At 34.2% G+C, this 25,854-nt stretch overlaps 1 protein-coding gene across 1 annotated transcript in view; it reads right to left on the bottom strand.

Moving 5' to 3' along the window:
- Positions 1-25,854, bottom strand: part of DYNC2H1 (dynein cytoplasmic 2 heavy chain 1) — a 385,005-nt gene that overhangs the window by 339,564 nt on the left and 19,587 nt on the right. The window contains exons 14-28 of the mRNA XM_030918805.1: positions 21,164-21,316; positions 20,450-20,548; positions 19,229-19,368; positions 18,915-19,143; positions 17,626-17,753; positions 13,189-13,304; positions 12,440-12,567; positions 8,233-8,382; positions 6,950-7,155; positions 5,872-6,027; positions 5,670-5,784; positions 4,340-4,510; positions 3,058-3,440; positions 1,236-1,368; positions 1,023-1,140 (exon numbers count right to left, since the gene is read on the bottom strand). Coding sequence (XP_030774665.1) covers positions 1,023-1,140; positions 1,236-1,368; positions 3,058-3,440; positions 4,340-4,510; positions 5,670-5,784; positions 5,872-6,027; positions 6,950-7,155; positions 8,233-8,382; positions 12,440-12,567; positions 13,189-13,304; positions 17,626-17,753; positions 18,915-19,143; positions 19,229-19,368; positions 20,450-20,548; positions 21,164-21,316 — 2,425 coding nt within the window. The remainder of the gene's footprint in view (positions 1-1,022; positions 1,141-1,235; positions 1,369-3,057; positions 3,441-4,339; positions 4,511-5,669; positions 5,785-5,871; positions 6,028-6,949; positions 7,156-8,232; positions 8,383-12,439; positions 12,568-13,188; positions 13,305-17,625; positions 17,754-18,914; positions 19,144-19,228; positions 19,369-20,449; positions 20,549-21,163; positions 21,317-25,854) is intronic.

Genomic DNA, 25,854 nt, shown 5'->3' with positions numbered 1-25,854 from the left:
CATCCTAAAGCTTCAGATACACAGGAATTGATAAATAGTTCTGTACAGGACCAGAGAGTAAATATTTTAAGTCTAATGAACCACATGGTCAGTGTCAACTACTCAACACCGCATTCATAGCATGAAAGCAGCTATAGACAACAATACATAAACTACTGTGCAGGATTATGTTTCAACAAAACTTTATTTAAAAAACAACAAGTAGTGAGCCAGATTTGGCCCATGGGTTATATTTTGCTGATCCTTGATTATTAGTTAAAATGATGAAAATTATTTTACTTCATAAATTTAATTTGAAAAATACAGCTCTTTTCTATAGAGCTGTTTGCTCTATAGAAACATGTATTTGCTTGCTCTTTCCAAGCAAATTAAGTATTTTAAGAAAATAATAGTCATTATTTTGGTAATAAGCCTATTCCATTTGCCACTAATAAGTATCCCATTAAAGTGACTCTACAACATCAAAGCATTTGACATTATACTTTTCCCCCATGTAATCTCACCTGTTCCCATAGCTTAACTATTATTTCTATATGGATGATGCCTACATTCTCACCTAGGTCTCTTCACTGACAATAACTGCCTATGGATTATCTCCACCTGGATGTCATTCAGGAGATCTTAAACTCAATAAGGAAGGGGCATATTCTCCTTCACTCCAGGCCTTAGAACAGCCTATTCCCACTGCCTGCCTACCTTTTTCTAACTAAGGCCTATACATTCTTCAGGTATCACCCTAGATGTCACTTATTCATGATGCCCTAAAACTGAGCTAAATGCCCTCACAGATGGAGCTATAGCACCACATACTTACGTCATTCACCGGAATTGTCACACTGTATTATATTTGTCAACTTACAACCTTGTCTCCCCTATTAAACTGTACGTTCTTTGGGTATAGGAACTGTATTTGGATCTATGAACTGACTACTGTATTCAGTAGTCTACTTAAGAGCATAACATTAGGCCTGACAGACAGTTGAAACTCAATAAATATCTGTTAAATAAATGTTGACTCCTACCAGCAAAAAGTTTCTTAAGGTGAGACTGAATCACTGATGGGTTAGTAGACTGGCCCAATATTTCTAATAAGTCATCATCACCAATAAAATAAAATCTTGGGAATGCTGAGCGTTTTTCCTAATAAAAATAGAAACAAAAAATAGCTTTTTTTTTCAAATAATTAAGATATCAAGTACTTTACAATTTATGATATTTTTTCTTAAAAAACATGCCTCCAAAAATTCATTTAATGATTTCTGACATCTTTGAAGCTGATCAAGTATTGTTAGTAGAGAATTTCTGATTCCAGCATGAGTAGTTAATGTTGTGACTCTATTGTCTTTCTTGATATCAGTCATTATTGATCTACAAAAGAAAAAAAAAAGTATCTTCACATCTATTTTAACAATTTGGGGGGTAAAAAAGGACATTAAGACTTTTTTTTTACCTGCTTAAAACAACCTAAAGGTAATACTATTATAACAGTATTATACCTCTAGGAATGTTAAAAATTAATATCACAATACTATTTTTAACTTCCCATATTATAAATTATCTTATATATTTCATTTGCTAAGCTAATTTTAAGCCCTAATAGAGAGCTTCCAGTGACAGCAAAAGACATCAAATAATTTCTAGAAATATTTAAATAAAATTGTGATAAATGTTAAAAAGGAAAAGTAGTGTTAAAATAAATAAAGAAAGAAAATAAAGTAAAAAGTTAAATAAATAAATAAAGTAAAAAGTTAAAATACTTTTTAGGTATTTTAGCCACTAAAATGGCTAACAGGGCAACCCATAACCTAGGACTTCTTTAAGGAAGTAATTTAAATTGACATGTGGATGAAGAATAAAAAGAAAAAGTGAGCGAGTAGAAGAAGTTTCTGGCAAAGATTCTGGGAAAAAGATAGGTATGTCCGAGAAACTAAAAGCCAGAGTCACTAAAGCAAAATGGAGAGCAGCACAAGAAAAGTATACAGAAATGAACAAGGAGCAGATCATGCTTTATCCCTAGCACGATGGGAAACTATTTTAAAGTTTTATTTACAGGAATAAAAGAAAGTGCTGAACCTGCATCTTTAAACAATTACTCTGGCTGTTGTGTGAAAAACCTATATAAGAGCAAGTCAGAAGGTTAATGTGTATAATCCAAGTGAGAGATACAGAATATTAGAATAGAATAGAAGTACAGATAAACTTCTGTACTGGTGTTTGGTTCAAGATACACTAAGTAGGTTAGAATCAACAAAATTTGGCAACTTAATGTATGTAAAAGTGGAGAAAGAGGGAGATATCAAAGTCATACATCATGTCTCTGCTTTCAACAATTAGGTTGGACCATTTATTGAAATAGGAATCAAAAAGAAAAAAGATCTGTTGGAAAGGAACTGGTAAATTAAGCTCATGAATTCAGTTTTAGCCTACTGTTTGAGCATGTTTGCTAGATTTAGGGCTCAGAGGAGAAATATGGGCTGTACATGTAAGTTGAGGAGACCTAAGCACATAAAAGAGAACTGATGCTGGCAGTGGTTAAGATTACCTGAGAATACAGTGAGAACAAAATCAAAGGCTGAAGACTGGAGAATGATTACATCTAAAGGTTTGGAGACAGCTAAGGACTAGGAACCATGTGTAGAACTAGAGAGACAGTCAGAAAACCAAAAGAGGACAATATCACAAAAGCCAATGGAAGAGACTTTCTAAGAAAGAAGAAATGCTCAACTCTATTAAATCCTAATGAGAGATAAAGTGAAATAAAAAATGAAAAATGCCCTTTGAATTTAAAACAGGAAAGTAATTGGTGATTTTAGGAAGTATATATTATTAAGTGGAGTAGTAATAACAGAGACCACACCATAATGGTTCAAGAAGTAAATGCTTGAATGAGAAGATCCACTAGAGAAAGCTTCTCAAAAGGATCCTCTAGAGAAAGAGTTTGAATACACAGAGGATACCAATAATGTAAAAGTAGTTTGCCTTTATTAAGCACTTCACAATATGAATTTTTTTTAAAAAACTACCATATATGTTTATGTTTTACATCATTGTACTGACCTAAAATCTTCATCAACTCTGTTGAAGCGTGTCTGTTCTTTGGGCAATGCTCCACGACCGAAAATGGGTTCCAAATACACCCACTTTCTCTGAATATGATTTAAATTCTGCAGGTATTCATCTAACTCTGCAAGTTTTCTTTCCCAAATTGATACTTTATCTTCAAATCCTTTATAATAAGGAGAATCCTTCAAGGATTGAAGAAGGCATCTATTATCTCCAACCTGATTTACTATATCTTTCCAGTCTTTAATCAGCTTCATAGTTCGACTTTGGCTGTCTTCATAATCAATTAACGTAAACACTGCTCCAACTCCCCAAAGATCAAGTTCACGCAAAGCTTCTCTGATTGTAACTTCACCTTGTGCCCGACTATTTAAATCCTATTTAACACAAAATATCCATGTTTATTAGTTCAACATTAATTATCACATAAGTAAATAACAGAGAAGTATTTTATGAAAAATATATTTTATCTGGCTTTTCATCATAAGGCAAAAAAAAAAAAAAAAAAAAAAAGTTAAGTGACTCTATTTTACATGCAACCCAAGAAAATTACTGGCTATTTTATCAAATCATGTAAGATACTAAGTATTCTGGTTCACATGGTCAAAATATATACAAAGTTCTGCCTTATGCTTTTTACTTCTCTAAAAGAAAAGCAAAAAGTTAAAGCATCCATCACAAAAGACAAAACTAGTTTGGCTTATTTAAAGTCTTACAGACTAAAAGGCCCATATTTGGAACAAAAGAAATTCAGGAATTATACTGTAATCTTATTGCAGATTCTGATACATCTAAAATGATTAACATTCAACTAGAGTTATCTTCTGCAAGAGTCATGCTTCATAACTTCTCAAGATGATTTAAAAACATTCCAGGGTTATTAACAAACACAAAGGTTTATTTTTTGGATAGGAAATAAAACAATTTGACATCAAGAGTCCTTACATTTTTTAATGGCCAGAACGAAACACTAAAAGTCTGTCACTTGTAATAGAATTGTGGCAACTTTTTACTTTTACTTAAGACCTTTTCTAAACCTGATTAGCAAACTGATTCTTGGTTTAGCTCTCTGGATTTGTGTATCCTCTAGCTTCTATGTGTAACATATCACATAATTTTTTTACTTCTTTTATGTAAAATGATTTGTGTTTGTTTACTTTTTGATTAAAGCTGATTCCCTTAAAGAACTAGTTTTTTGTATTTAAACAAAATATGAAGCAATATTGTATATTAAAAAAGGCCTGACTTATGGGATATTTATAAAAGTGAGTCATACTTTAAGGTCCGCAGCTTTGGCTACAATTGTATCAGCTACTCTGAGCAAATCACCAAACAGTAGTTTCTCTAGACTAGTCCCCCTAGGAAGTCCAAGGAGACGAAAAAGGTCAAGCCAGTGATCTGGAGAAAGATGCTCCCCTCTCACATATTTCAAGATAGGAATTACGATCTGTTAAAAAAGAAAAAAGAAAAATTCATACGTATACACCTATACATGTATTAGCAAAATGCAAATTAGTATTTACTTTTATGCTTATTAGTTACCAAAAATTTAATTACTCCATTTTCTTGTTTAATAATCTTAAAATCATATTCTTAAACAGAATTGTATAAAGCTTTTGATTAAATGTTGCTATGGATACACACAAATTACCCTTTGTAGTTTAACACATTTTAAAACATGACATAGACTATCTCTATTTTTATTATTATAGGATAGGACCCATGATGGACTGGAATGTATAAACACTCTGTTTTTTAACTTTAACATAAATTTCTTTTTTTTTTTTTTTTTTTTTTTTTGAGATGGAGTCTCGCTCTGTCGCCCAGGCTGGAGTGCAGTGGCCGGATCTCAGCTCACTGCAAGCTCTGCCTCCCAGGTTTACGCCATTCTCCTGCCTCAGCCTCCCAAGTAGCTGGGACTACAAGCGCCCGCCACCTCGCCCGGCTAGTTTTTTGTATTTTTTTAGTAGAGACGGGGTTTCACCACGTTAGCCAGGATGGTCTCGATCTCCTGACCTCGTGATCCGCCCGTCTTGGCCTCCCAAAGTGCTGGGATTACAGGCTTGAGCCAACCCCCCCGGCCATAAATTTCTTATAACTTCTTTCTCATTGATAGTAGAAATATCAATAATTTCTTTTTTTTTTTTTTCTTTTTGAGACGGAGTCTTGCTCTGTCGCCCAGGCTGGAGTGCAGTGGCGCCATCTCGGCTCACTGCAAGCTCCGCCTCCCAGGTTCATGCCATTCTCCTTCCTCAGCCTCCCAAGTAGCTGGGACTACAGGTGCCCACCACCACACCCGGCTAATTGTTTGTATTTTTAGTGGAGACGGGGTTTCACCATTCACAGGATGGTCTCGATCTCCTGACCTCAGGATCCGCCCTCCTCGGCCTCCCAAAATGCTGGGATTACAGGCGTCAGCCACCGCACCCGCCCGAAATATCAATAATTTCTGTGATTTACTCTGTATTTCCTATTTTCTTCATGAAATGGAATAATTTAATTGAAAAACATATAAAGTAAAATTATATAGTTCAGTCACTACATAAGAAAAAGACAAAAGCTCCAAACATTGTTTTTAACTAGCAAAATAAGTAAAACAATCTTACTTTATATCTGTCAACCTCTGATTGTAATTTCACTGTCATCACTGAATGTTCTTCAACTTTCCTTAACCTGTCATGCCAGTTCATCAAAAATTCCTCAAACAAGTATGTCTTAGTCCTATAAAATACCAAAAACACATTGCAAAGTTTACATCCAAAAATAAAACAACCAAATTATTAGTCTAAATATTGTTTTTAATCAAACCGAAAAGTGATCCAGTCTTCATTGGCCATTTCCTGAAATCCTTGTTGAAACTCTTCATAGAAGGCCCAAATTTGTGCACAGCTCTCAATATCTTTAGAGATGCTACTTGCCAGGGAGAAATTAGGCTCTTCTAGTCTAAAATGATGGCAATCATCACTATAGAAACAAATATTGGAATATTAAATTTTAAAAACATAAATATTGATACTGTTAAGTACCATTAAGTTATTTAACTCCAATCCTTGCATGTGTGTATATATACACGTGTATGTTTAATAGACATACAATAAGAAACTACAATAAAGAACATGAGGAAACTACCTATCTAATATGAGAATTTTACTTTACCTACTCATATATGAATTCTATAAATTCATTAATATACATTTTATCCAAAGAAGTCAAAATTGAGTTGGTAATATAGAGAGATTTATATGTACATAATACATATTTTATATATGAAATATTCAAGATTGTGTAAATCTACAGATTAATTTGGGAAAAGAATACTCTTCTCAGTTGAAAGGGCAAGCTTCTAGATATAAGAGATCCTTCATCTAGTCAGTATAATGCCATTTAGTAATTATGGTAATAAAACTGACTCACTCTACTCACTTATGAAAGCATCTGCTTAAATAGAACCTAAAGCAGTGCTCAAATTTAATACTTTATATTATTATAAGCCAACAACTCTTTTTTTCTTCGAAGTCTTTTATTATTATTATGCTAGATTTATTTTTCTCTCAGAGGCATTAAAAGTAATTTTTCTGAAAATTGTATATATTTCATTTTTAAATAGGGTAAGTTCAAAGAAAGTGACAATTCCAACCCCCTGATATAGCTTCTAGGTAAATTTATCTTCTAGGCTTTTCTTGAAATTTGCTTTCTCTTAATATCCTTATGTAACACAACCATGATTCCTAAGACAACAGTTCATGAATGCTTATTACTTGTATTTTAAAAAGTGATGAAGTTTATGAGGAAAGGTATCAAGATAACAGACATAAGAAAATTACTAGCTTGATATATAAATTGTTTTTTCAAAATGAGCAGTACCAATTTTAAAGAAAAAACATACACCAGCTTTTTTCTTGTGACTTCAAGCTCGTCAAACTCAATTTTTTTCTCTTTTATTAACTTTGCACTTTTATGAAGAGTATTATGTTGGCCAGTTTCAATAACATCATCACCAGGCTTTAGTTGGTCCCAACGAGCTTTAAATTTTTCCAGTTCTTGATAATAGATCTGAAGACGTGATTTCACATTTCCTTTCATCACTTCAATCTATAAACCAATAAAGTTTAAATAATTCAATGCAGAGTAAAATCTCATTTTGGGTTCACACTATTTTCTATTTAAAAGTGAAAAAGTATCAATGACCAATGTCAACTTTTCAAAGGATGGTATTTTAATTATTAATTCCAAGTTCAATAAAATAATTCAAAGATATAAATTAGACCATAAATTTATAATAACAAGAGATAACATTCAAATAACATCATTTAAAAATCATTCATGTGATTAACTACACCTAGTACAACTAACGACAAAGGTGAGATAATTTTAAAATGTTTGTTTGATGACTGCTGATTGTTCTACCCAAGTATTAAGGAAGGCTGAATTAAGGAAGGCACTGCCCAGTCTCCCATGCAGCTAAAGACTGGGCCCTAAGGCTAACTTCTGGTCAATAAAATGAGTGCAGTAGATATGTGCAACTTGCAGGTTGTGTCCTTAAAAGACAGATGGTGCCCTTTTCTCTTTCCCTCTCTCCCGACCCTACTAGGTATCAACTGAATGTGGTCGACAGAGCGAGACTCTGTCTCAAAAAAAAAAAAAAAAAAAAAAAAAAGAATGTGGTAATAACCCATCCTGGACAATACGCTGGAGATAATAGACAAATATGATTGACAAAACCTGGGACTCGGACAAAGATACAGAGCAGAGGCACCATAGCAGCTTATAGTCTAATGTGAGAGAGAAACATAAGCTACAATTTTTGGGGTCTCCATTAGAGTAGTTAAACTGATATCCTAATAAATTTAGTGATTAAAGAAAACATGAGTTTCAGAAATAAACTTAAGTCATACATAGTAGGTAAGCAATAAATTCATCCATAAGACTACAAATAATGCTACATTTCAAAGACATTGGTTTCTTCTTGGTATGATAGGAAGTAAAGAAAAACCATGTGAAACAATCATCATTTATATAAAGCATTTTACTTTAAAAGTAGTCAGGGAGGTCAATTTCAACAGCCACATTAAATTATTATAAACCTGGGTTATAAAGGAATAAAAGATAAGCAAGAAATCTTAAGTGAGAAAACAGTTCCCATTTTAATAAATAACTAAAAGTTCTAACCTGGTCTTTAATCATAAGTTGGTGACTTTCCATCATTAACTCAAATTTATCCCACTTAGCTTTCAAATTACTAATTGTTTCTAAACCTCCACCAGCCACAGTTCGTAGAAGTCTGTTTTTGTCTTCCGCTTCTTGAAATAAGGGCAAAATCTAAAGGTTAAAAAAAAAGTGAATAACCACCTATTTTATCAAATATCTTACGATTTCATTTATTTTAATTTTCGTTTCATGACTTTATTTTTTAAATTAAGATTTTTGCATTTAAACAATTTGTTAAATTTCTATATATTCTGATTTGGTGGAAAATTCCTGGATATAAACTCTGATGGTTATTTTTTACTATACACAAATTCAACCAAGGCACTCTAACATCAGAGGTTAAAAAAGATAAAGTAGTAATATGAGACTAAATGAAATCCATAAAGATAATACTATAGTTTATCAAAGTAAAGTTCTTATTATAAATGTTCCATTCACAAGAAAATGCAAAGGAGGTTTCTAAAGGAGCTAAAATTAGTGATTATCTAAGAGCATAAGTTAACTAAATTATCCTACTTAATAGAGAAGGGAAGTCATGAAAAAAAGGTACTTAAGAAACAGACAGCTAAAGAAGTGAAATTAAGCTCCTACATTCAGGGTTTTTAACTGAAGTGTCCTAAGTTGTATATAGCTAACAGTTTGTTAAACAGTTTGGGTGTAGGTCAATGGGTGCTAAACTGCTGAAATTGCCTCTAAGGCTTTTAAAACTCTGTAAAACAACAGTATCCGATAATTAATATCTGTACTTTTACTATTCAATAAAGCAATAAAATCCATGTAAACATTTTTAAATATCACTATGCATACATAATAAAACAGACAACAAAGGAAATTCAAAGATAACTCAATTGGGCAGGCCTGGCGGCTCACACCTGTAATCCCAGCACTTTGGGAGGCCGAGGTGAGGGGATTAAGACTAACCTAGGCAACATGGTGAGAACGCACCTCTAAAGAAACATATTTAAAAATTAACTGGGCATGCTGGTGCACATCTGTACTCCTAGCTACTGAGGAAGCTGAAGAGGGAAGACTGCTTGAACCCAGGAGTTTGAGGCTGCAGTGAACTATGATTGGACCACCTCAGGATTTTAAGTTTCTACACGTGAACGGAACTCCAGTTAGCCTGTAAAACATATCACAATAGTTTCCTAGTCTACCTACCTCCAGTCCTACCCCTCAAATCCACATACCAACAAACAGACATACCAAAAGAGAATTATATAATACCTTGCTATATAAAACCCAGCAACAGCTCCCCAATGCCCACAGAATATGAAATTCTAAGGTCTTTGATACGGCTCACACGAATATTCTGCCTAGTTCTTTTATTAGCTCATGCCACTTCCTACCTCTTATAGGTACTTTTATTATCTTTTATTATCTCATGCCACGTACTATCTCTTATAATACCTAATTGCTTGCTGTTCCCGGCAAACATCAATTTCTCCTCTTAGCTTTTGTGACACTACAATCTCTTGTCTTTCCTCCCACTCCATTCATCTCCTCTGCTCCTCCTCCTATGCGTGAAGTCTAAATTTTGCAAAGTTCAAGCCTGGTCTTACACACTGTGTTTGTTATCTACCAGTTGGTTGAAGCCAATCCCCAGGCTTAAATATCATGTATCTAAAGAATACTTCAAAATTTGTATTTGCAGTCGTTACCTTTACTCTAAGTTCCACATTCCTCATTCAATTTCTACCAGACAACTTAATCTCCACCACTTCCAAACTCCAGTTGCTCCTCTAGTCATCCTTATTTCAGGAAACGGCAGCAATACTTTCCCAGTTGCTCAAGCCAAAACCCTAGGAGACATTTTGATTTGTCTTTCTCTAACCACACCCACTCCCATACATCATCAATCTCTCCAATTCTATCTCCACTACTACTACATGATACAAGTTTCCATCATCTCTTGTCTATCATATTGTAATATCCTACTAACTGGCCTGGCCACCACTATTGTCTCCCTCCTATTCATTTTCCACAGAGCAGCTAAAGTCATCACTTCAAAATGTCAGAGACATTCTGTCACTCCCCCACTTAAAGCCCTCTAAAGACTTCCTTACTACACTCAGAATAAAATACAAACTTCTTATGATTGTCTAAAAGTATCTTCGTAATCTGGACTTGCCTCTTTCCAATTGCACCCCATACGATTCATTCTCTTCCTTGAATACTATGCTCTCTTAATAATTAACTTTCTTGATGTTTACATCTCTCTGTTCCTTAAGTATACCAAGCTCCTTCTCTACCTTAAGATCTTTGTGCATGCTATTCATTCTTTTTTGGAATGATCTGTCCCCAAATCTCAGAACGGTTGGCTCTTTCTTATCTGTCAGGTCTCAGCTCAAATGTCATCTCTCTGAGAAGATAGCCCATGATCACCAACCCTAAGTAATATCCCCTAGTTGAGCATACTCATCCTCACTTCTCTCCTCTCTCTCAAAATCTTCTCTTTTGCTCTCTCTCTCTCTCTCACACACACACACACAAACACACACATACACATATACATACACATACACATATGTTCCATGAGAACAGAATATGTTCACAGCTGCATCCCCAACTCCTAGTACACCTAGTATGGTGATCCATACATAACAGTCAAATGCCTCTGCTAACCGCCACAGCTCATAACCATTCCTATTTTAGCTAATTCCTTCTACAAGACAGATACATTATTTTATTCATCTGTAAATCCTCTTTACTACCTTTAAGTCTATCACACAAAAGTCTGTAATTCTTTCCATTGGGGTGATATTTTATTCACCTTGAAAACCTCTTTATAATTTTAAGTCTATCACATGGTGGGGGCACATAAGTTTGTATACTAATTTGAATTATTTCTCTTTCTTGCTCCAAACATAACTAAAATCATCTATGATGTTATAAAACTTTGGCCTGTCTATTCTGGGCTCTAACCTTCTGGATAGTTTTCCATGAATCTTTACCATTCTTCTTTGTATTTAATTATGAGCTCTTCCATTATATATGCATGTGTGTATGTGTACTCCTAGTTTAGCTCTTAACTTCATACTTTTGCAACCTACAGTTATAACTCTAAAGGAAATAGTGTGAATTATTTAAGTTTGCTCTTACTCTAACATGCCACATCATAAAACAGACTGCAAATGTATCTAAAAACAATACTAAGTATTACTGTTACAGTTTCATTACACCAATAGTGCATCAAAGTCTATTTATTTATTTACTTACATATTTATTTTGAGACGGAGTCTTGCTCTGTCATCCAGGCTGGAGGGCAGTGGTGCGATCTCAGCTCACTGCAACCTCCGCCTCCCTGGTTCAAGAGATTCTCCTGCCTCAGCCTCCTGAGTAGCTGGGATTACAGGCACCCACCACCACACCCGGCTAAGTTTCGTATTTTTAATAGATATGGGATTTGACCATGTTGGTCAGGCTGGTCTTGAACTCCTGACCCCGTGATCTGCCTTCCTCGGCCTCCCAAAGTGCTGGGATTACAGGCGTGAGCTACCATGCCCAGCCAAGAGTCTAATCATGACCTAACCAGTTGAGCCAGATTATTGTGGACCTCCTTATAATGTTGAGATTATATATTTGTAAACAATGACATATAATTACCTAATTTAAACATCTTCCATGCAGTAAAAAGTAATAATAAGGCCAGGTGCAGTGGCTCACACCTGTAATCCCAGCACTTTGGGAGGCCAAGGCAGGCGTATCATGAGGTCTCAGGAGTTCGAGACCAGCCTGGCCAACACAGTGAAACCCCGCCTCTACTAAAAATACAAAAATTAGCCGGGCATGTTGGCATGTGCCTGCAGTCCCAGCTACTCGGGAGGCTGAGGCAAGAGAATCGCTTGAACCTGGGAGGTGGAGGTTGCAGTGAGCCGAGATCGCGCCACTGCCCTCCAGCCTGGGTGACAGAGCAAGACTCCGTCTCAAAATAAATATGTAAGTAAATAAGTAAATAGACTTTTGATGCACTATTAGTGTAATGAAACAGTAACAGCAACACTTAGTATTATTTTTAGATATATTTTCAGTCTGTTTTATGATGTGGCATGTCAGAGTAAGAATAAACTTAAATAATTCACTCTATTACCTTTAGAATTATAACTGTAGGTTGCAACTCAAAAAAAAAAAGAAAGTAATAATAATAATATTACTTTGTGATTCTCACCTCTGGCTTCCGTTCTTGTAACTTACTATATCGTAGATTTGCATCACCAATTTCTTCCACAGACTGGGGCATAATTGTTAAGACTTCCATAGCCTCAGTAACGAATGTATCAATTTCATGTAAATGAGCTGAGTGGTAACATTGAAATACAAGAAATGTAATTATTACCATCAAAAATACTAAATTACATAATTTCTAAATCAAGGGGTGGTAGAAGTAATCAGTATATGGAATACAATAAGTTCTAAATTATCATTTGCTTTCATAAAACAAAATTTCAAGATGTGGAATAAGCAAAGAAATTTCTTCCCATGAAAGTTTAGTCGCTTTGCGTTGTTTAAAAATGTTAAGAAAAGCTTGAAATGCACTCATTTTTAGTAAGTTTTACTGAACATATTTCATCTTTTATATAACATACTAAAACATCTCAGTTTAAAGGAAAAAGAAGAAACTGTGTGGTATTTTGAAAAATACTTTGTCATTTGAGGAGATAAGCAGAAATACATTACACCAGAATTACCTATCTTTCTCAATTACGTATGCAACAATCTGATACTAGCTCAGACTGCAAATAATAAAGATGTCTTCATTTTAGACTTCTTGAAGATTGAATATGGACTTTCCTGCCTTTTTTAAATTAGTTCAGTTTTGGTTTTTAATGATCATTGAAATTCACATTTTATAACTCTCAAAGTACATGCTTCTACATATCAAATTAAGTAAAAATAAAAATTAAAATGTGTCTTTACCCTGTATGGACTTCCTCAAAGAAAGAACAAGCAGATCAAATAACTTCTGGATGAGATCATCGATCACAGTCTTCACAGGGTTGCAGTTAATATTTAAACAATCTACCTTGACAGCACTGAAAAATGTCAATGGACATATTTTGACATAGAAAAGACTAATTAGAGGAAAAGAGTCTCATATAATAACGATTTCGTGTAATACACTTAAAAAGGTATGTCAATAGTAACATAGTGATCTTTAAGCACATTTAGATTAAATTTAGCAAAAATGCCTTACACATACTATTTTGAAGTTTTTCATTGAACAGTGATTTTGTTATAATACTACAAGTTTAATCATCCAGCATATCAGCTTCAAAAAAAGGTGGTACATTATGAATTACTAAAGTATCAAAAGAATATATTTAAATATTAATGAGTCCCTCTTGTCACAGCATGTAATACACCTATTTAAATATTTATAAAATAAATTTATTATCCTGCAGCCAAAATGCAAACAATAAAAACAAGGCAAAATTAAATATAGATAGAAAGTAAATTTAGACTGTTAAAGTACTAAAACAATAAAATGACGAGACACCATTGTACACTTAACAAACTGAAAAAAACCTTATGAATGGTTACTTTGAATCTTCAATTGTGTGGGCAAACTGAATTCCCAGAACTGTTAGAATATAAAACAACGCAATCTTTGTAAAGAGCAATGTATATGTCAAATAATTTTAAATTGGCATATCCTTTGTCTTAACAACTCTACCTTTAGAATTTATCCTAAGAAAAATTTCAAGGCAGACTCCAAGATTTATACACAAGTATTTTCTTGAAAGCACTAACTATAATAGTGGAAAGTTTGAAACAAGGTAAACATAGAAATGGCAAAATAAATTTTTATATATACATATAATTAAAAATCACATTTTTGACATGCAGATAATAACATTGCAAAATATCAGTGAAATAGTATTCCATAAAAATAGCAGGATAGGCCAGGCGTGGTGGCCTGTAATCCTAGCACTTTGGGAGGCCAAAGCAGACGGATCACCTGAGGTCAGGAGTTCAACACCAGCCTGGCCCACACGGTGAGACCCCTGTCTCTACTAAAAATATAAAAGTTAGTCAGGCATGGTGGTGCACGCCTGTAGTCCCAGCTACTCAGGAGTCTCAGGCAGGAGAATCGCTGGAACCCAGGAGGCAGAGGTTGTAGTAAGCCGAGATCATACCACTGCGCTCCAGCATGGGCAACAGAGCAGGACTCAGTCTCAAAAAAAAAACAAACAAACAGCAGGATATAATACAATCTATATTTTATAAGTGTATGTACTAATATGTCCAAAACATCAAATATTAACAGGAATTGTCTCTGTACTTTACTATATTTAAAACAAGTTATAAAACAAATGTACTATTTTAATAATCAGAAAACAAGGATAAAGTTTTAAACAAGTAATTATTTCCATTGCACCCCAATGCAAATTGTAACATTCTAAGCAAAGAGAAGCTGAACCAGACTCATTCATCTGAGGAAAGTCTCATATTTATCTTCAATTATACAGAGTTAAAACAAATCTCAAAACTTTGGTCAAAAAGATTATTCGGAAAGCTATTTGCCTTTCTTAAAGCATAGAGCCAGGTGAGATCCTTAAGAGGCAAATTATATGTTTTAATTACGTACCATTTTATTTTAAAATATAATTTTCTTTTAAAGTTTTACTTATTTATTCTCAATTACCTACTAGCTGGAGAAGTTTAAACTACAGTTCTTAACAACCAAAAGCTATATATAACAGCCAATTTTCTTGACACACAGAATTATAAAATATCTGAAATCCTGACACATAAAGAGTCATGATTTCCGATATTTGATACATGAAGATACGTGATTTTGGAAAACCTAAAAGATTATACTATACTGTATTTTGCTAATGAATTAACATAAAGTGATATAATTACAGCAAAGAAGTTTTACTCACTACAGAATGTTGTGGACAAGGCTAACATTCATCTTTCATTTGAAAATATTCACAATATGAAACTGAGATTCTGTTCAGCCATAGATAGCAATGGAAGATGACTCATATATCAAAGATGCATATTCAAAAATTATTTTCTTATGATACTATCTAAAACATATCATAATAATACAGCTTTTCTAATCTTACAGCATATTTCCAAAAAGTACCAATAAAATGTGTGTGTTTGTATGTGCATATGTGTGTATTCACTTAGATGAATACATGTTAATTTGTTAGCAAGAAATGGCAAAATGAAAAACAATGTGAGATAGGCGTTGTTGTTTTGTTTTTGTTTTTGGTTTTTTCTTTTGGTAAGGATCATAAATAGGAAAGCTATCTAAAGTAAGGGACAAAAAAATAGTACAGGTAGCAGTAGAGGTTCCTATGCAGTCAGGTGACAGCATTAAGTTAAAGAAGATGGTCAAGATTGGGATCAAAAGCAAGATCCAATACAGAAGAAAAACCCCATGTGCAAGCACTACAAAAGCACTATCTTTTCCTTACTTTAAACTAATGTTAATGGTACTACCGGTATCCAAATCACCCATGCTCAAACCCTCAAGTCATTTGTCTCTTCCTATTCCTACTCCCTCATCTTCCTCCAATAAATAAGACTTCTTAATTCCTCATACTATTTCCTCCTCCTCATTTTGAGATCCAATAAGGTAATTCAATTAATTATTAAGGCTGATTGTGGTGGTTCATGCCTGTAAGCCCAGCACTTTGGGAGGCCAAGGTGGGCAGATCACCTGAGGTCAAGAGTTGGAGACCAGCCTGGCCAACATAATGAAACCCTGCCTCTACTAAAAATACAAAAAATTAGCTGGGTGTGGTGGCGTGCGCCTATAGTCCCAGCTACTCGGGAGGCTGAGGCAGGGGAATCACTTAAACCCAAGAGGGGGAGGTTGCAGTGAGCAAGTATCATGACACTACACTCCAGCCTGGGTGACACAGCAAGACTCTGTCTCAAATAATAATTATTATTATCATTATTATTACTGGTCTTCTGGAAGACTGACAGACTAGCTGGTCTGCCTCCAGGATCTCTTTATCCCACCATGTATCTATGTTTCCAGATTAAATTTCCTAATGAACAGCTTTGGTACTGACACACTCCTGTTTAGAACTCTTTCAAAGCTAATCATCCCAAAATGAATAAAATCCAAATTCTCTATTTTGTGTACCTTATCTATACCTTTCCAGGATCATCTCCCTCTAGTCCCTAATAAAACATTAACTCTAATACAATTTTCAATTAACCAACTTCATATTTTCAGCACACAATTCCTTTTGCTAAGAGGTTGTTTTTTACCCTCCCATTTTCATTTGCACCTGTCAAAATCCTACTTCAAGTGTTACTATCCTAACAAAGATTTTCCTTGATTTTGCCCCAGACAGAGGGGATATCATCATCCTTTGAATCCCCATACTTTTAATTCAGTCCTAATATGGAATATAGACTATTCCACCTGATATTAATAACAATTAAAAGTAACTCACATTTATTGAAAACATACCCTGTGCCAGTTACTATATGGAAATTACTCAATCCTCAAAACACTATGAGATTAATAACTATTGTTGCTAATATTTTAAAGCTAAAGAAATTTAGGTTCACAATTTCAATGACTGTCAGTCATGCAGCTGGTAACAGCTACCTAACTCCAGAGCCCACTTACTTAACCCCTATGTGTACTTGAATTAATCATCAAATATATTTGTCTTATTCCACTACCAGAGAATAAGCAATTCATCTCAGGTCCTCTGTCTTCTTCCTCTTTGTACTCCTAAAGCACAAAGTTTTGCATTTTATAAACACTAAGTATTTATCGAAGGAATGAAAACATAAATTAATAAAAGTGATATCCTTTATAGGTGATATATGCATGATTACACAAGGCCTTTCATGGAACTTATTGCTAAGAGTGGTTCTGGTGTTGAGTATTTCAGATCCAAGGAGGCCATATTCTCAAGTATCTGAGTTGCCCCTTAGAGGCTTTTATCCACATTTAGGGCAATATCTAAATGCAGCACTATGTTGTGCATCTTGAAAGGAAGCAGAGCAGTACAAAAGCAGAGTGAAATGTCACTAGCTTTATATTCTCTGGTATGCTCTCACCAGTAGCTTCTAACCAAACTGAGATTGTGCCAATGCATATCAAACATAGCTCCTCATACCAGATCAAGATAAAAGCCTCTTTCTTCAGTCTATTCTACCTAACGGGTCTCAGCCAGCAGAGCTTCTAGAAGGAAAACTTGTTTTATTCTCTGTAATGCCCTACCTAGATGATACTCAAGTGTTATAGCTGAGATCTAGAGGAGGCAAGAAGCTGATCTGACTTCAACACCACTAAGTAGAGAGCTCCCTTACTGTCCATGTCAAAAAATTATTATGGTACGTAAGTAATACATTAACCTCCAATACCTTGGAAGTCGTTCTACTTCTTTCCCTTTTATTTTTAATGCTTTAAAATTTTTCTCCCAATCATGTACAGTAAAAAGATGCTTTTCCACCAGAGCTTCCATATCAACTTGCCCAATTACAATCCATTCCTGTTTAAAGAAAGAAAAATGTATCATTAAAGACACAGAACCAATACGTTAACGTATAATAGAATAGATCCAACTAGTAAAACCAACAAAAAGAGGCAAATATGAGGTATTCAAGTGTCAATTTAAATAATATAATCATTACCACACAGCCTAAAGAATAAACAGAAAAAAAGAGATTTAATACACAAATGCAGTGATCATAAACTTTTTAAAAGAAAATTATATAAACCCTCTGTTTAGATTATCTTCTCAAATTAAATATATACAAAACTTCAAAGGTGGAATCACTTCTGTAAAACCAAGAGTCACTATAGGCTACAAATCTGAAAGTGTCCAGATTCATCCTAGAAATCTAAGACATGGAAGTATTGCAGTGGCAGTTAAGAAACCGGTCAAATTCTCATCATATGTCTAGGATCAATACAAATGAGAAATACAATTAGTTTATACTTAAAGTTAGTTGGGATGATATACTTAAACAGAAATAAGCTCTTAAATCACTCTGATTTCAGTAACATTTGAGGGCTTCAGAAGAAGAATTAAAATTGACACAACAGAACCATATCACATTCTAAATTGACACAATTTTTTTCTTTTTTCTTGAGATGGAGTCTTGCTCTGTCACCCAGCCTGGAGTGCAGTGGTGCAATTTAAGCTCACTGAAACCTCCACCTCCCTGGTTTAAGTGATTCTCCTACTTCAGCCTCCAGGGTACTTGGGTTTACAGGTGCCTGCCACCACGCCCAGATAATTTTTATATTTTAATAAAGATGATGTTTCGTCATGTTAGCCAGGCTGGTCTCAAACTCCTGACCTCAAGTGACCCATTAGCCTCGGCCTCCCAAAGTGCTGGGATTACAGGCATGAGCCACCATGCCTAAACCACCAAGTTGACACAACAATTCTAAAAAATAAAAAGCAAAAAAAAACAAGTTTCAAAATTGCCACAAAATAATCAAAGAAAAAAAAATTTCCCATAACTTTTTTCTCTTCTGCAGTATCAAGCTAGGTTGTATAAGTATCTACGGATCCAGCTCTCTGGTTTGCCATATTTTAATGTTATGCCACACAAGATAAACTACTAATGTATACACTTAATGTAAATTCAATCAATCAGAAATAATTTTATGATGCAAGGATGGAACATTACATGTTCTATACCTTATGTTGGTGTAAAACAGCTGACAATCTTCTAAACAGATCTTCTGCTTTGCTGAAAATCGTCAAAAATCCACTTGCATTTCTATCAATCATAATAGAAAAAATAGATTCATCTCCTGCCTCACCCACTCCCTTAAACTGATTTGGAATGCCGATGAATCTCTTCATTTCTCTATAATATTTAGCCCGGATTTCTTCAAAAGGGGGCATGAATTGTAATCGTCCCTGTCTAAAAGTAAATAAATAACTTTAAAACATAAATTATTCGAAAATTACACATTGAATATTAAATTGAGTTTTAAAAAACATCTTACTTGTAAGTTAAATCTGTATTTATTTCTGGCAAATTCTCATTAAGTGCTTCTAAGCCCATCTGGTACTGATGCTCCAGAGCTTTGTACAGTTGATGATTCCAGTGTTGTTTCCATGCATGCATGTCACTTGCTTGGAATCCCTAATATGTTACATTCACATTTTTAATTTAGAAATTAGGCAGTAGAATGGATTTTTCATTTGATACTTTCATGTCACATAATGCACATTTATAATCACAAAAATAAAACCAACTTATTTCAAATATGTGAAAACAGGTACATCTTTGTCACTCTCTGTATAAGCTTATTTAGAGACACATGAAAATCTAATCTTCATACTTATAAATAGTATTTTAAAAGATCAGCACAATTTAAAAAGCAAGCAAATATCAAATGACTTTTATATTTGGACTTTATTTTATGTATTTTAGGATGTAGTACCACAAATACTGGTTTATTTTATGAACTTCTTAGTCCTTTTTCAAAAATTCCCATCAAGTATAGCTCTTCTCTTCCCCTCCCACTTCTTACATAATGTAAATCTACTACATATTTTAAAACATAAGAGATTTAAAATATTAGATTGCTCATAAGAATGTACATACATTTTTGCTTCTATACAACCATAAATATATCAATTCTAGTACTTTTGCTTTTTCTTGAAGTTATAAAAACTGAAAAATATTAAATATATGTAAATGTGTGAGACATCTAACTCATATTCTGCTAAGATTCCATCACCATCTATATGTAGCAGGCTTTGTGCTAGCCACCTTTATATGCATCAACTATTATAACAAAATATGAATAGAACTCAAATTTTACCTCCAAAAAGGAAAAAAAAATCTGAAATAAAATTATTTCAATCATTAGGATTCTACCTAAACTTAACTTTGTTTTTTACGGATGTCACAATCACCTAAAAGAGAACTAGCAAGTGATAGATATTTAAATACCAAGACAAAAATCTACAGATTCTGAATTCAGGAATTTGGCATTCCATAGGACACTTTAGGAACTTATTTTTATATTTTTAAATGTAAATTGATCGTTCATATATGGTCTTTATATATAATTCAGTCAAAAATTATAAATATATTAGGAATTTATTGGCAAGATTTAAAGGTAACTTTTATGAACTTCTCGGCAATTCATATATTGTATTTGCATTCTGAAAAGGTCATATTTCGAAGTATACACACAAAATAAAACATACTCTACCTGCGCTTCTACAGTTGCTAAGCCAGTTCTCAATTCTTGTAATCCATCTTTCCAACGCTGCTGCTGCCGAAGCAGATCAATATTCATAAGAACAACCACCTATGAAAAATTAGAGCATACTAGTCTCAAAATATTGCCGGAAAAATAGTAACTTTTCAGTGGAGAAACCTGACAGATACCACCTTAAACAAGTGATCAAGCTTAACTTGATCTATACAAGACATATCAATACTTGACCAATCTACTGAGAAGGGCAAAACATCACTTCTGTGCCATTCCTGCCAAAATAGGACAGCCCCAATCTAATATGGGAAAACATCATATGAACCCAAATCAAGAGAGATTCTACAAAATAACTGACCAGTACTCATCAAAGTCATGAAAAATAAGGAAAAGACTGAGGAGAGTGAGGCTACAGAGACTCAACAACTAAATGCAGAATTGGATTCTAGATTATATCCTAGAAAAAAAAAAAGAACATTAGTGGAAAATTGTAAAATTGAAAACAGTCTGTTTCCTGGTTTTGACAACTACTCTGGTTATATAAGTTGTTAACAACAGGGAATTTGGGCAAAGGGGAATTGTGATTTCTCTGTACTATTTTTGCAACTTTAAGTCTCAAATTATTCCAAAATAAGTTTTTAAAAATTGTATCTTAATGACTTTTTAAATAATATCATTCATAGTTTATTCAATTTTATAAACAAAATATACCTTTTCACAAAATGTAGTGTGCCATTTTCTCAGTTTTCTATTTTCAGTAGCAAGCCGTTCAGCAGCATTTTGGAGTTTTTGGATATAGCCTTCTAATTCTTTAGGATTATCCCAAGTAATCTGTGATTTCCCTCCACTTCCTGTTTTTGAATTCTATGGTACAATAAATAACCTTTAGTATGCATATGTATTTCTTTTTTCCAAAAGTTTCAATATTCTATATCAAAAGTTCAATTATCCCCAACTCTGACCTGCAATAAAGAAAGCACATAGTAATTTTCCACTTTATAAATGATAAGACAGTCTGGCAAAGATTGAGTAGCCCATTTCTTCCAGCTTCTCCCTTTTACAACTGAAAAGCCCTAGACATAACACAACAAACACGCATAGGGTGACGGAAAGGAAGAATGAAAAAAGCAGACAACCTAGAAACCTCAGGAATTAAGGCACGACAAACCTGGGTTTCCATATTATCTCCTATACATCCAGGACAGGGCACTGGAGAAGCTTCCAGTCGGGAACCACTTACAGGCATAGACTAAAAAAAGCTCCAGGAGAAGCCCATAAAGGGGTAGGAAAACAGCAGCCTAACAACAGAAAATGTTTTTAGCAATACACATCCTACCGCAGTTTAACACCAAAGAGAAAATCACCCCTTTCTACCATTTCAGTGGGACTAAGTAGAAAGTTGATCTTCCATCACCTACTTGGCAAAAGCAGGCAGTGCTCCAATCCCCTTGCCAAGGTAATATTCATGAGGCTGAACCAAGGAGTTGAGCTCCCACCCCCACTCATAGCAACAGAAAGGTGTGAATCTGCCCTCCACTCCTCGACTCCTCCTCCCTAAAGTCAACAGGGTCCAGAAGGGAGCTGAGCTTAAACCACAGCTCGGAGGCAATAAGGTGCCTCCAAGTTGGTGCCTCACTTTCACAACAAGGTATCAGTAAAGTAAAATGGAGCACTAAACTTCCATTCCACTAATCTGCAATGATTCAGTGTACAAATGCTCCACTTTGATACCGTAGGGCCCAGCAGGAAACTCAACACATGCACACACCCAAGCCTCTCACCAAAGAGACTGCTTTCTAAAATATAAAAATTAAATATTATACAGTGCATCATAATATCCAAAATGACCAGAATATAAGGGAAAATCACCTGTGTTACCAAGAGCTAAAAAAAATCACAACTAGAATGAGAAAACATAACAGATGTGAACTCTGAAATGAATCTGATATAAGAATTATCTGACAAGGATTTTAAGGCAGCCATCATAAAAATGCTTCAACAGGCAATTATAAATTCTCTTGAAACTACTGAAAAACAGAAAATCTCAAGTAAAAAAATAGAATTATAAAAAAAACTAGATGGAATATATAGAACTGAAAAATACAATAACAGAAATGTAAAACTGGCTGGATGGGCTCAGTAGCAGTGTGGAGATGTCAGAGGATATAATCAGTACATTTGAGAACAAATCAATGGAATTTACCTAATTTGAACAACAAAGAGAACATAAAGGGAAAAATGAACAGAGGTTCTGAGAAAAAAAGAGTTAATATGTATATTAGCTTCCAGGGATTTTATATATATACATGCTTCCTAAAAGAAGAGAGAAAAACAACACATTCAAAAGACAGTAACTGAAAACCTAACAAATTTGGCAAAAGACATAAACCTACAGATTCAAGAAGCTGAGTAAACTCCAAATAGGATAAACTTTAAAAAGATTCTATGCTTTCCTAGACAATAATTAAACTTCTGAAAACTAAAGACGAAGGTTCTTTGAAAACTTGAAAGGAGCCAAAGAGAAACAATGCATTATTCAGAAAGGAATACAAATTTGAATGACAACAGTTTGTCAGCTGAAATCACAGATGCCAGTAGGAAGTGGAAAATGTTTAAAGTGCTAAAAAAAAAAGTCAAATATGCATTTTATATCTAGTTAAAATATCTTTCAGGAATGGATGAAAAGGAAAACAGGAAAATATTATCAGACAAAGGAAAGATAAGCAAATTTGTCACTAGCACACCTAATCTTAAACCATGGCTAAAGGAAGTTAGTTCTTTAAAGAAAGAAAAAATATCAAAAGGAGCACAGAACTTCAGGAAAAAAAAAGAATATTAGGATAAGTAAAAAATATAACTATACAATAAACTATCCTTTTTGTCACGAGTTTCTTAAATCGTATTTGATGATTGGGGGGAAAATTCTAACACCATCTGATGTAGTTTCAATGTATATAGGGAAAATATTTAAGACAAATATATCAAAGTAGAGAGAGTGAAGAAACCTAAATAGAAGAAAAGCTTCTATACTTCACTTGAAGTGGTCAATGAAGGCATAGTAAGTCTCTGGATTATAGGAGATGCTCAATAAATAGCTGACGAATTACAAAGTATTTACTGACTAATTACTATATACCACTTACTGTTCTATCACTTGAAAATATGAAAATAAATAAATTACAGTCTAATTTTCTGAAATATAGTAAGTAGACAGCGCATCACACAGAACCTTAATGTTCTCTCTACACCTATCCTAGTTTTATAAGCACTACTGTGTCTCATTTAACATGTTAAATATAATTATTTACTTCTCACAACACAATTCTGCAAAATAAGTTTCCTCCTCAGAAATACCACAGACGTTATTTTAAACAAATTTATTCGAAGAAAAAGTTGTAAGGGCTTACAACTAAAATGATCTATACATTAGGGGAAAAAAGGTAAAAAATAATGAAGTGTGATTCCATTTCCAAAACTATGCATACTTTTTAAAAATATGAATACATTTTCAAAAATATGCATAGAAAAATATTTAAAAGGATATATACCAGACTTTTTTAAATGGTCATTTCTTGATGGTATGATTATACAACATTTTTTTATTTTTGTTTACCTATGTTTTTAAATTTTGCATTATAAATTCATGTTAATCTCTGCCAACAAGAAAAAAAGTGCTTTTAATAACATCTATAATATGAATAATATAAATTGTAGAATTATTAAGCTTGAGAACTAGTGTGCAGAAAAGAGTTAACATAGCAGGTCTGACTACCATCCTTCAAAAGACCTGCTTAAAAGAATCCCCTTAGCTGGCATTTGGGAACTTAGATTTCAGAAGAGTTCCTACCACTCTAACTGATAAGAGTGGTTCACTGTACCTGAATAATATGGTTTATGCTGAATATTTGCTTTCCTTCTGGGAGTTTGGAATTTCAGTGCACATTAGACAGAAAGTGTCTACGTGACCACCCCTGATAAAAACCTAGGTTTTGAGTCTCTAATGATCTTCTGCAGTAACACAAGATTTCACATGTGTTACAATTTGTTGCTGCAAAAAATAAGTACACCCTGTGTGACTCCACTGGGACAGGACTCTTAGAAGTCTGTACCTGTTTTCTTGGGACTTCACCCCATCATGCACCTTTCTCTTTGCTAATTTTGCTTTATATGCATTCACCGTAATAAATACTGCTATGAGTATGACCATACACTGAGTCCTGTGGATCCTCCAAGCAAATAAAAGAACCTGGGCTGGTCCTGTGGACCCTGACACAACTAGTTATCCACTTTCAAACAGAAAAAAAAAAATGGCATATACCTCTTCTGCCTATTTTTGTCAAACATTTCATGTCTATGAAGACTAAAAATACAGACTTCAAAAAGTTAGTAGTCACATAGTAATATTCAGTTTAAACACTATTACAGGATTTCCTAATTTCTTTTCTCTTTTTTTTTTTTTTTTTGTTTTTGTTTTTTTTTTTAGACGGAGTCACTCCGTCTCCCAGGCTGGAGTGCAGTGGTGCGATCTCGACCCACTGCAACCTCCACCTCCTGGGTTCAAGCAATTCTCCTGCCTCAGCCTCCCGAATAGCTGGGATTACAGGTACCCACCACCATGCCTGGCTAATTGTTTTATCTTTTTAGTTGAGACGGGTTTCACCATGTTGGCCAGGCTGGTCTCAAACCCCTGACTTCAGGTGATCCACCCACCTCAGCCTCCCGAATAGCTGGGATTACAGGCACCCACCACCACGCCTGGCTAATTTTTTTATATTTTTAGTTGAGATGGGTTTCACCATGTTGGCCAAACTGGTCTCAAACCCCTGACCTCAGGTGATCCACCCACCTCAGCCTCCCGAATAGCTGCGTTACAGGCACCCACCACCACACCTGACTAATTTTTTTGTATTTTTAGTTGAGATGGGGTTTCACCATGTTGTTTTCACTCAAACCCCTAAAGTCAGGTGATCCACCCACCTTGGCCTCCCGAAGTGCTGGGATGACAGGCATGAGTCACTGCACCCAGACTCCTAATTTCTTATATATAGACATTTAAATAACCACAAATAAAAAGCAAGTAAGTCTTACATTACAAAATTGGGAGATGGTAGAAAATGTCTAAGGAACCTTGTGTATAAGGACCTCAAACTTCAGAGAATAAATGAATATAACATCATGCAAATCATATTCTATCTATATCAATGCAATTGATCAAAATCAGTACCAAAATATATTAAATATTCTAACCGCTTCAATGTACAGTTGGAAAAAAAGTTTTACTTGTTAAGAGTGAAGGAAGTCCCTGGAAGCAAAACAAAATCTAGATCATTTGCTATGTTAAGCTGAAGGGAACACCAGAAAATTAAGAATTAAACACTTCACATGTAAAATCTAATTATAAT

Source organism: Rhinopithecus roxellana, chromosome 15 (genome assembly GCF_007565055.1).
Source record: "Rhinopithecus roxellana isolate Shanxi Qingling chromosome 15, ASM756505v1, whole genome shotgun sequence".
NCBI lineage: Eukaryota > Metazoa > Chordata > Mammalia > Primates > Cercopithecidae > Rhinopithecus > Rhinopithecus roxellana.
Note: the sequence above shows the minus strand (reverse complement) of the source record. Positions and strands in the feature narration are given on the sequence as shown.